Source organism: Chiloscyllium punctatum, chromosome 22 (assembly GCF_047496795.1).
Source record: "Chiloscyllium punctatum isolate Juve2018m chromosome 22, sChiPun1.3, whole genome shotgun sequence".
In the NCBI taxonomy this organism is placed as follows: domain Eukaryota; kingdom Metazoa; phylum Chordata; class Chondrichthyes; order Orectolobiformes; family Hemiscylliidae; genus Chiloscyllium; species Chiloscyllium punctatum.
In genome coordinates, this window is record NC_092760.1 from 65,637,038 (window position 1) to 65,649,758 (window position 12,721).

Genomic DNA, 12,721 nt, shown 5'->3' on the forward strand with positions numbered 1-12,721 from the left:
ATAAAGTGTGTTTTCTTAAAGTTGAGTAGTATGCAATGCCTTACACTTACCTTTAAAGTAAGAAAAATTTAGGGCCAAGGCTATCTTCTTAATATGTTTTGAGGGGGTTTGGTAGGGTCCATAACATAAGGATCATCTATGTTAGCCAAACTCACTTTGGTTGATCCTTTTATTGAAGATCAGATAGGATCAAACTGAAATGTTGCAGCCTGCAGGTTATGTCTTGATTGGTAAACCCACACACTGCGAGATTTCAATACAAGTTAGGAAAGAGCTTATTGTACAGGACACCTTAGTTTTCTCAATTATACATGCCATGTAGCACAAAAAAGGCCAATTGTCAACTCCAGAATGGCTTGCTGATGGATTTCTCTGAGCAACATTCAAGTCTTTATACTCTGTGTATACATAAAATTTAAGGAAAGCAGGAGATGAATTTTAAAATGTTCCCAGTCATCCATTGAATTCAATTTTCATGTCTTTGTGGTCTTTTAAAAAACTGATTAAACACCTTCAATTTTTAACATGACGAATGTACCCCATTGTTGCTACAGCTTGTTTTGTGGGAGGGCAGCTATTCAAGTCAATGCTTAAGTACAAAATAATGGCACAATTCTGGGTTTCAGAGAGTGTAGGTGACACTGAGTAAGAGCAACATAAGAGAAATCGCAGCTAGAAAATTGGTCACAATTAGGATAACTTCAGGTAGCAGAGGCTTGAGGCACTTTGCTGAGACAAATGATAAATGGATGTTTGCTTATTCTGTAGGCAAATCTGCAATCTATATGATGTATAATCTGCTGCAGAGAGTAAAAAAGAGACAGAAGAAGGGAACAGAAAAGGGGAAGAGCATGTGGAAAGAGAGAAAAGAAAGAGGGAGACTGCAGTGGTTCAAGATGGCAGCTCATCACCACCTTCTCAAGGGCAATTAGGGACAAACAATAAATGCTAGTCAGCCAGTAACATTCACATCCTACAAGGGAATTTTAAAAAAGACAGAGAAAAATGAGAGGGGACATTGAAAGATTGAGAGAGAGAGAGGAGTAGACAGAGATAACGAAACAGTGAAAGACACAGAGAAAGAAATAAAGAATGAATCAGAGAGGGACAAAGACTGAGAACATAAGAACAGAAAGAGAGCATAGAGAGATGGACAGAGAAACAAAGACACACAGAATAATAAAAAGACAGAAATCAAGAGAGACAACGATGTAGAAAGAGTGAGAGAGTGAGAGATACCTAAAAGGAACATTAAAGAAACAGAGAAAACAATGAAGAAAAAAAGAGAGACAGAAACATATATGTAGTTAAAGAGATGGCCAGTGATGCAGACAGCAGAGGGACAAAACTTAAATCAGAGGGCAGAGACAGGTACACATGAAGAGAGACAGAAATAAAGATAGGCAGAGAAACAAAGTAAGTCAGAGATGAAGACCATCATTGAGATTGAGAGATGGGAAAAGGGGAAAAAAAAGCTAAGAGGAAGAGAAGCAGAGCCCAACAGAAACCAACACATAGAGGGTGTATATAATTATGGGAAGTTTGAATCGACTCTGCAAGAAGTCCTTTAAAACAAGTTATGGATACGTAATACGTCCACACACAGAACACAGACAATGAGGCTCAGAAGATGCATTCTGTGCATCATGACTAGTTACAAATTTGCTGTATAGGAAGTCCCCGAGTTATAAACGAGCTCCGTTTTTAAAGCTGTTCATACGTTGAATTTGTACGTAAGTCAGAACAGTTATGTATGGTTCACATCGAGAGTCAATTAGTCAAATGTTTGTCTTAGTATATAGTATATATTTTAACTAAAACAGATAGAAAAGAAAGGATAATGATTACTCTCAATTTAATTGATGTCTTGCATATCAGAAGGGGCCTTAATTAATAATTAAGATGACTTTATTAATTGGATGATAATCCTGGTGTTGGAGAGGATGGGCCTGGTGTTGGAGAGTTAGGGTCTGATTCTGCTGCTGGAGAATGGGGGTTTACCTCTGAAGTCAATTTCTTAAAATAAACATCAAAAGGTGGCATGACAGAGCTTTTCTCTTTCTCATTGTAAATGGCCTTGTAGTAGCTGAGGCCATCGGTAACTATCCAGTAAACTTTGGTGAACCTCTCTGCATTAGGATCTTGCTCCTCTAACTTTGCCATCCCTGTTTGTGCGTCGAGCAAAGTAGTCTGCCAGTTCATTAGTATGAAAAATTGTACATAACTCTATATTTTAAAATAATAGGCTTTACGGACATCGGTTCGTAAGTACGGGCGTTTGAAACCTAGGGAAAGCCTGTACAATTATCAGGTGAGATACTAGGTAACTAGGTAGCACACTCAATAATTACAATCCTGGGGCGATATAATTTTAACACTGGACTATATAACATAAATCACCGTATTTCACACCTCTGAAACAAAATGCCACAAGTACTTGACTTAAATGTTCAAGGTTTGTGTAAAGATTTGTAGCTCAGGTGCCCGTTATCGTGGTTGTGGGTATGTTCGCCAAGCTGGGAAGTTGAGTTGCAGACTAGGTGATATCTTCAGTGCTTTGCAGCCTCCTGTGAAGCGCTACTATACCATGACTTCTGGATTTTATTTGGTTCTGTTTCTGCTACTTCCGGTTGTTCGTTGTACTGGTCGATCTATTGGGTCCAGGTCAATGTGTTTGTTGATAGAGTCTGTGGATGAGTGCCATATGCTTCTAGAAATTCTCTGGTTGTCCTCTGTTTAGCTTGCCCTATGATTGTTGTGTTGTCCCAGTTGAATTTGAGGTCCCTGTCATCTGTGTGCATGGCTACAAGGGAAAGCTGGTCGTGGAGTTTAGTGGCTAGTTGGTGTTCGTGGATGCGGATCGTTAGTTGTCTGCCTGTTCATCCTATATAGTGTTTTGAGCAGTCTTTGCATGGAATTTTGTAAATTACGTTAGTCTTGCACATGACAGGTACAGGGTCTTTTGTCCTGGTGAGTTCTTGTCTGAGCATGGCTGTTGGTTTAGGGGCTGTCATGAAACCCAGTGGGTAGGGAAGTCTGGCTGTAAGTTCTGAGACATTTTTTATAGAAGGCAGCGTGGCTAGTGGGTTAGGTCGTGGCACGTCCTCGTTGCATTGTGTGTCTGTTAGGCATTTGCGGATGAAGTTGCAGGGATATCCATTCTTGGTGAAGACTCTGTAGAGGTGTTTTTCTTCCCTTCATAGGTCTGGAGTGCTGCAGTGTGTTGTGGCCCTTTTGAACAGGGTCCGAATGCAGCTTCTCTTGTGTGCGTTTGGGTGGTTGCTGTTGTAATTCAGGACCTGGTCAGAGTGTGTGGCTTTCCTGTACATGTTTGTAGTGCATTCACCACTCTGAGTTCTTTGTACCATCACATCCAGGAGTGAGAGTTCATTGTTGGTTTCCTCCTCTCTCGTAACTCTGATCCCTGTGAGCATGGTGTTGATGATCTAGTATGTGTTCTCAGTTTCTGTTCTCTTAATAATAACAAAAGTGTCCTCTATATATCAGTTCCAGAGTCTGGACTGGATTTGTGGTAGAGCTGTTTGTTCCAGTCTTTGCATCACTGCTTCTGCTATGAGCCCAGAGATGGGTGAACCCAAAGGTGTTCCATTGACCTGTTCCTATATTTGGTTGTTGAATGTGAAGTGTGTCGTCAAGCACAGATCTAGTAGTTAGAGTATGGAGTCCTTGTTGTTAAGTTCCCATTGTGCTGTCTGTTCTGCCTGTCCAGGAGGATGGCTATTGTGTCTATGGCTAGAGTTTGATCAGCAGATCCAAACACTCCACACAATCATCACAGGAATTCCTAGACAACATCAAGAACATAAACATAGACAAGGACGAAGCAGTGGTCTCACTTGATGTTACGGCACTGTTTACTTCAACTGACAAAACTCTAGCCAGAGAATCAATAGCCAACCTCCTGGACAGGCAGCACAGACGACACGGTGGGGAACTTAACAAGAAGGACTCCATACTCAAATTACTAGACCTGTGCTTGACGATACACTTCACATTCAGCCAACTATATGAACAGATCAATGGAACAGCTTTGGGCTCACCCATCTCTGGGCTCATAGCAGAAGCAGTGATGCAAAGATTGGAACAAACAGCCCGACCACAGATCCAAACCAAACTCTGGATGAGATACGTAGATGACAGTTTTGTCAACATTAAGAGAACAGAAATTGAGTACACACAGCAGATCTTCAACACCATACTCACAGGAATCACATTTACGAGAGAGGAGGAAACCAACAATCAACTCCCATTCCTGGATGTGATGTTACAAAGAACACAGAATGGTGAATGCATGACAAACGAGTACAGGAAAGACACACACTCTGATCAGGTGCTCAATTACAACAGCAACCAACAAACACACACAAGAGAAGCTGCATTAGGATCCTGTTCAAAAGGGTCACAATACACTGCAACACTCCGGACCTATGAAGGGAAGAAGAACACCTCTACAGAGTCTTCACCAAGAACGGATATCCGTAAAACTTTATCCACAGATGCCTAACAGACAAACAATGTGATGAGGACATGTCTCAACCTAACTCAGTAACCATGCTACCTTACATAAAAAAAATCTCTGAATTGACAGCAAGACTTCTCTGACAGCTGGGTTTCATGACAGGCACGCTCAGACAACACCTTACCAGGAGAAAAGATCCGAAACCAATCACGTGCGAGACTAACATAATTTACAAGATTCCATGTAAAGACTACATGGAAAACTATATAGGGCAACTCCACATCCATGAGCACCAACTAGCCACTAAATGCTATGACCAGCTGTCCCTAGTAGCCACACACACACAGATGAGAAGTTCCACAAATTCAACTGGGACAACACAATGATCATAGGACAAGCTAAACAGAGGACAGCCAGTGAATGTCTCGAAGCATGGCACTCATCCACGGACTCCATCAACAAGCACATTGACCCAGACCCAACATACCGGCCATTACAACGAACAACCGGAACCGGCTACCGGAAGCAGCTGAAACAGAACCAAATAAATTCCAGAAGACACAGTACAGTAGCGCTTGACAGGATGCTCCAAAGCATTGAAGGTGTCACCTAGACAGGGGACAAAATGTCTGCAAATCAACTTCCCAGCATGGCGAACATGCCCACAGCCATGACTTAATATTGCTTTATTTCACAAGTGTTGTTTGGTCTGATGTGCTCACTCACATGAAGGGAAGATAATGGGGCGGCCCAGTGGTTACCACTGCTGCCCCACAGCACCAGGGACCTGGGTTCAATTCCACCCCTGGGCAACTGTTTGTCTGGACTTTCCACATTCTCCCCATGTCTGGGTGGGTTTCCTCTGGGTGCTCCAGTTTCCTTCCGCAGCCCCAATATGTGCGAGTTAGGTAAATTGGTCATGCTAACTTGTCCATAGTGTTCAAGGGTATGTAGGTCAGATGCATTAGTCAGGGGTAATGTAAAGTAATGGGGTAGGGGAATGGGTCTGGGTGGGATATTCTTCGGAGGGTCAGTTTGGACTTGTTGGGCCAAATGGCCTGTTTCCACACTGTAGGGATTCTATGATAAGACCTTCCCCTGAAAGAAAGCTATTACCTGAACAGTGAAGTAACTTTTCAAATTGGCTCGAGATGCAGCCTCCTCGAATGCTCTCCGTAGTCTTGTCTCCATGGTCTGAACAAAACTGCAGAATTTCACAATGTCTGTTGTACTCACAAACTGCAGCACTGGGTCAGAAACAAGAGAGAGAGCTTTAATAGCATGCACAAGAATTTCCTTCAGATGACAAGTCTTGTTAAATCCTGGACCATCTCCAATTCTTTCACAGCCTGGGTAGGGAAGATTAAATAAACAGATAGTGCCTATTCCAATCTTCTTCAACTACAGTAAAATGCTCAATGTTGACCCTTTACTGTTTCCATTGCAAAAATAAAATTACTAAAAAATCTTGGATGATCCAAAGTCAATGAGCAAACTGAGATTTCACTTAACTGCAAAATCGAAATGCCAATAAAAAGGCCTATTATATCGAGGGAGTGCTGCACTGTTGGAGTGCCAGAACTAAGGGTGTACTCAGTGGCTCAGTGGTTAGCACTGCTGCCTCACAGCACCAGGTTCCCAGGTTTGATTCCAACCTCGGGTGACTGTGTGGAGTTTGCACATTCTCCCTGTGCCTGCGTGGGTTTCCTATGGGTGCTCCAGTTTCCTCCCACAGTCCAAAGGAGAATTGGCCATGCAAAATTGCCCATAGTGTTAGGTGCGTTAGTCAGAGGGAAATGGGTCTAGGTGGGTTACTCTTCGGAGGGTTGGTGTGGACTGGTTGGGCCGAAGGGCCTGTTTCCACACTGTAGGGAATCTAAGCTCTAAGCTACTGCAGTGTCAGACAGCCAAGACAGATAGAATAATACCTGGTCAAATGAAAAATACTGACGGTGTAATGCACTGTCCACACACTTGAAGAAAGAAAATTACACTGCTGCTTGCTTGGAGCTTGTTCACTGCAAAAAGGCTTCTGTGTTTCCTATATTACAAGATATTTATTTGGCTGTTAAAAGTTTTGGTAAATCCTGAAGCCATGAAAAGCACTCTATATACTCTCTCTCTTTATTTACTTCCTAACACATTCGATTGTTCCAAGTTTAATCTGAGCCTAAACCATTTCAATATCAGCTCAATGCCAAAGTAATCCTCTTCACATTCCAGTAGTCATGGAATGACAAACCCAGATGTGCTTGCATTACTAATATTTCACTTAATCCTCTCCCTATTTCAAGGAAGTATGAAAAGTTTTCGAACTTTCTGGAACATGTTGAAGTCGATAAAGCATGACACTGTCCACGTACAGCCAGTCTGCAATTCTTAAACCCAAAGTGCACCTCAGAAAGGTTTGAGAGCAAAAAGAGAAGCTGGCATTCATACAGTGCTTTTCACAACTTCAGGACATGCAAAAGTACTTCACTGCCAATGAAGTACTGCTGAAGTCGAGTGGTTGTCACCACAGAGAACTAGACAACCAATTGAGGCACAATAAAAGATTCCCTGCTGAAATAGCACTGATTCCAGCAATTTCATGTCCTGTTGAATAAGATGATAAATATTAGCCTCACCTACAGGGGAACACATCAGCGTTTGTTCAAGTCATGGTTAGAATAGAATACATTATCGAGTATCTACAGTTTGGAAACAGGCTATCAGACCCAACAAGTCCACCCGGACCCTCTGAAGAGTAATCCACCCAGACCCATTCCCCTATCCTATTATATATCCTACATATATCCTGACTAATGCACCTATCCTACACATTCCTACACTACGAGCAATTTTAGCATGGCCAAATCCCCTAACCTGCACATCTTTGGATTGTGGGAGGAAACCAGAGCAACCCAGAGGAAACCCACGCAGACACAGGGAGACCGTGCAAATTCCACACAGACAGTTGCCAAGGCTAGAATCAAACTTGGGTCCCTGGTGCTATGAAGCATCAGTGCTAACCACTGTGCCTTGTTTTAAAGTTAAGCAGAAACGTTGAGCTGTAACTCTGCAAAACTGGTAGTACAAGTTTAAGATTTATGGATTTGGGAACTTCTGAAATGTTGCTCGTACACACTCTTCTGTGGAATGGGTTTTGAAAAATTCCATAAAATCATATGTGCTGTTGGCAATTAGCCTTGAGTGGTAACTGAGTGCAAACTGACTACTATATTTCCTGCACTGTACCAGTGATGACACCTCAAACAGAGTTGCTGCAAAGTACTTAGGGATGGTGCTACAGAAATATAAGGTTTTCATCTCTGAGATGTCCAGAGTTTATCTGGAAAATTGCTTCACATGGTCTCTAACTAAGATGTGGAAACAGACCCCAAAGTTTCTGGCAGTGAGCATACAATGATATCTGGACCGGTTCAGCTAGACCTAGAGGGAAAACCGATGGCTTGTGACAGTTTGTATTGTTGCAGCTGGCAAAATCCAATTTACAATTAACTGTCTTTTGGGAATCACAACATGAGGTCTGCCTTCAAGCTTCCTGCTACAAGACAGTCACAAAGAATAACATTCATCTGATGGGCATCCAGCTGGGTGAGGCACAGCAACAACAACTTGGATTTGTACAGCACAGTAAAGATGTTTCATAGTTGTGTATTGAAACTAAATCATATAAGGAACCATTACGATAGTTTACCAAAGGTTTGGTTAAAAAGTTGTATTTTTAGAAGCATGGTCAAAAGTCACATGACACCAGGTTATGGTCCAACAGGTTTATTTGAAATCACAAGCTTTCAAAGCCCATTCCCCTTCGTCAGGTGAAGTGAGTGAAGAGAGTATGTCATTGGAGAAGAAATAAGTAGGACATTTTAGGATTGGAATTCAGAGTTTAATGTTATTGCTTATTAATTCTATTTATATGAACAAGGTGGGGATGCACAGCAGATTACCTGAAACGGGTTGCTGAGTTAGGACACATATGCTTGCCATATGCAACTTTGCAAATAAACATAAAAATGTGTAAAGATTTATTCCCGCTTCATTTTTCACCCAACAAGGGACGCACAAGAAGCTATAATTAAAGGAGGGCAGGACTGGAGGAGATTAAAGAGATAGGGTAAGAAAAACATTTCTAGCATTTTAAAACAAAGATGAACATTTTAAATTTGAGTCCTTTCTGCAATGTTATGAATAATATTGTGTAGATCAAGTCTCATACTCAGAAGCTGGAGACCATAACTGAATCAGGAAAGGATAGGGGAAGAAAGTGTCGAGGAAAAGAGGGATCAGTTGGAATGCAACAATACATTAATCCAGCCAGAGAGATACATCTCCTGTCAAGGGAGCAAGGGCAGAGCAGTAACTGAAGAGTTTGCAACTGATTTGTTCATGTTTCACTTAAAGGCCAATTCTTCGAAATGACTCCCGATTACAGATGTGTCATTTTTATAAACTTTTTGGTTTCCCTTGACAAGTACAGTAATTAGCCAACTTGTTTCAACACCCTGAAGCTTTGAGAACAAAGGTGCCACGATGCCTCCTTTTCTCACAATGCAAATGTAATTAGTTGTACTTAGCTCTACCTCTCTGTGTAAACTCATTTTTCCCTGGATCTTTAAACAGTCCTATTGTTTGCTCCCATTCCACTTACTCTTGCATAACCCAATTTGATACTCATTCTGAATTCCGCTCTCTGCCTTAGCACCATGACACACCTTGCCAAACCCCAGAGTATTTATTTTGATCTCGCTTTTAGTTTAATACAGCTACTATGTGCTATGTGGTATCTCAGTGCTTAACTGAATCACAATAGCTAAAAAAGATCAGAAGGTGCAATCGCTAGTTTGTATTGAGTAAGCCACAACTAGGTCCAGTACTCTGCTTATAGTGGGATGAGGGACAGAGAGAAAAAACACAGCCAAAGTTCCTGTTCTGGTTGGTATTCCAGAGACCCCATTTGGGATTCAGCTGAGGCTCTGATCTGGTTGCGATACAGGGTTGGAAGAGACGAGGATAGGAGTAGGCTTGACCCAAAAGGTCAAAGTTCTGTCTCCAATTCTGGCCACTTAGCCTGAACTTCCACAGGGGTTCTCATCTCTCTCGACAGTTATGGCTCACTACCGTACTTCACAAGTGAATAGCCGCAGAAAGCAATTCTGATGTAAAGATCAGTGACCTGAAAGCTTGACTGGCCCCAAAGTGACAGGAATGAAGTAGTTGGATGGGAGCTGATGAGACAGCAGGATGATTCCCAAATGCAGTGCTACCACTGGAGAATTTTGCACTGATGATGGAGTGCCCCCTGTAAACATCCCCAGCACTGTCCAATCTCACTCAGCCAAGCCTTATTGAGGCCACCTCGCTGGGGCAGCCCCAGAATCAAAACTCTGTGCCATGAGGAGTGGGTATTCAGAACAAAAGGCAGACCTCAGATAATCAAAGGAGTTTCACATGTGCCCCGCAAGGCAAATTGGCCTCTGGCCCGTAGTTTTTCATTTTTGCTTACTTCTCCGAGGTCACCTCCATTTTGAGATCCTCCAAGGTCTGTGACCTGCCTCAACAGCATCCATTTCTCCTGGTGCCAATGATGAGGCTTCTGAGCTGGCAGGCCCTCAGAGTGGGACAGGTAGCAGCAGGATCCTGCCCCACTATCTTGAATTGGACGGCAAACCCACAGTTGGCCAATTACAATGCAGCAAATTCAGTAAGTAGGCCCCACATCCAACAATCACAGACTCAGGACCAGCTGTTTAGTATGTCATCCTGGTCTAGAGGCCCAATTATGACATTGCCCATTAATTTTGTTTTTAACTCTCTGCAGATGCTGCCAGGTGTGTTTAGCATCTTCAGCACTTTCTCTTCTCACACTGCTGATTTTTAGCTTCTGTTAGTTTACAAGAAAGGTTAACAGTTCTCAGTGGTAGCACCGCCAAATCAAACACTTGGTACTCGATTCCTGCTTCAGCAAGCAATATAGACTGACATTTTGTGTAGCACTGAGAGCGTTCAACTGTATCAGAAATATTATATTTCAGTTTAGGTTGTTAAACAAAGGCTTCATTTGCCCTTTTCTGCAAACCATTAAAATTCAAAAAGTCAAAGTGTACAATGTTATCTCAGCCAATTTGTTTCCTCAACCAAGATCAGAAAGATACAATGATTCATCTTATTATCATTTGTGAGACAGAATTGTTCTCATCTCATACAGAATTCTGTGTACACAGAATTGTTCCACCTTCATAAGAACATGGGAAATAGGAGCAGCAGTAGATCATTCAGCCCCTCAGGCCTGCTCCACCATCAATTACTCCATGACTGATCTACATCACTTCCTCGCATTGTCCTCTTATCCTTAATCTGTTCAATTCTAGAAATCTATCCATCTCTATATTGAATGTACCCAATGAATGAGCCTCCACACTCCTCTCAGATGAGGTATTATCCCGATGAGGGAGTCAGTTTAGTTCAGTTGTCTAAATGGTTGGTCTCTGATGCAGAGTGATACCAACAGTGTGGTTTCAATTCTCACACCTGCTGAGGTGACCATGAAGGACTCTCCTTCTCAACCTTCCCCCTTGCCTGAGGTGTGATGACCTTCAAGTTAAACCACAACCAGTCCTGTCTAACAAGAGAGCAACCCTGTGATCTGGTAAGATCTTTCTCCCTGATGCCCACTATGAGCACCCTGTGGCATTTGTCAACTCCAACTGAATGAGGTACTGGGTAAAGGTTGTTGGAATAGCTTAACTAATTTCTGAGGAAGAATCACTGGACCTGAAAAGTCAACTTTGATTTCTCTTCACAGATGCTGCCAGAGCTGCTGAGAATTGAAGCAACTTCTGTTTTTGTTTCAGATTATGACATTTCTTCAGTGTTTCAATGCAACTTCTTCCTTCTCAATCCAAATCAGGTTTAGTGTTGCGTCTGGGGGATCAACTTCTTCGACTTGTAAATTTTTTGATTCTGCAGAAGTGGTTAAGTGGCGATATCAGCTGTTGTTTAATGCATTTGAGTTTGTTCAGCTGGCATAGCCCCACAATGGAACATTAGCCTTTCGCTGCAATTACTGACTGAAATGAGAACAATTTACAATGAGGCGCAGAAGCTTTTTGGGAACTGCTGAGTAGGGAAATGATGAATCGCTTCCTAAGTTCAACAAAACTGTGGCTATCAAGAATTTGTCAGGTTTTTATTGCATCAGAAGAATTTTTCTTACTGACACTCTTTCTCACTCTGACCTTCTGTCTCTCCCTGGCTATCACAAAGCTGAGGGAGCAATAGAGGTTGTTGGCAGGGATGGTCCCACATGCCTGGTCATAATACTCCAGATATTTTAAGTGACTTAGGGCAAGCAACCTTGATCGACTTTCCCCACCCATCGAAAATCAAGCAAACTGCTCTTTCTAAAAAATAAACACTTAACACTCACCTGTTTTTAACTGGAACCATCGGGCTGGGGGTGGAGCCCACGAAGAGGCAGAAATCAGGACGGACTGCAGATCAGGTACATGCTGCTGCATATCCCGCATGAAGTTCTCAATTCCATACATCGTAATCGCTTCAGTCACAGCGGACGGAATGTATACCTCATTCCCAGTCACAGCGTAGAATCCAATAAAGACCTTATTTCTTCTTTCGAGACTTTCAATCTGGAACAAAATAGTATTTTTATTGTCTCTTACATCACAATCGTGCTGACACCTCAAAAGTACTTCATTGACCACTGCATTTTGGAAGATGCTGAGGGCATGAAAGCTGTTAATCAATGTGTTTGTATTGAATCTACCTTGTTGAATTTTATGTCAATGGAGATTTTTAAAATAATTTTCACACAGAGTAGCGTGTTGAAAGGAACAGCCAGCTCGTGTGAACATAAGAACCACACCAGGCTATTCAGCCCCTCAAGCCCATTCTATCTTTCAATCAGACCAGACTTGTCATAAATATGTATGAAGTGTTAACATAAACAGTTCCATGAATGGAACCAAATATCTCAGTCCCATATCCAATGGTAACGTACCCAATAAAATTCTCTTGCTCTTTGTCTTCAAGGGTCAATTGACCCCAAGGTTTTACTTTTATTTGAAGGAAAGAGTCCCTACACTTCATGTGAAAGAAATGCCTCCTGATTCCCAAACACCTCTAATGTTAAGATGATGTCCTCATAACTTGATTGTCCAGCTGAGGAAACAGTTTCCCCTGTGTCTATCCTTTTGAACCTATTACATATTTTGAACA

General features: G+C 42.1%; 1 protein-coding gene across 4 annotated transcripts in view; it reads right to left on the minus strand.

Moving 5' to 3' along the window:
- The window catches only part of kiaa1549la (KIAA1549-like a), a 258,786-nt gene that overhangs the window by 127,855 nt on the left and 118,210 nt on the right, over window positions 1-12,721 (minus strand). For all 4 annotated transcript variants that reach the window (XM_072592550.1, XM_072592549.1, XM_072592552.1 and 1 more), the window contains 2 exons: window positions 11,913-12,132; window positions 5,597-5,727 (listed from right to left, as the gene is read on the minus strand). In XM_072592550.1, the coding sequence (XP_072448651.1) occupies window positions 5,597-5,727; window positions 11,913-12,132 (351 nt within the window). The remainder of the gene's footprint in view (window positions 1-5,596; window positions 5,728-11,912; window positions 12,133-12,721) is intronic.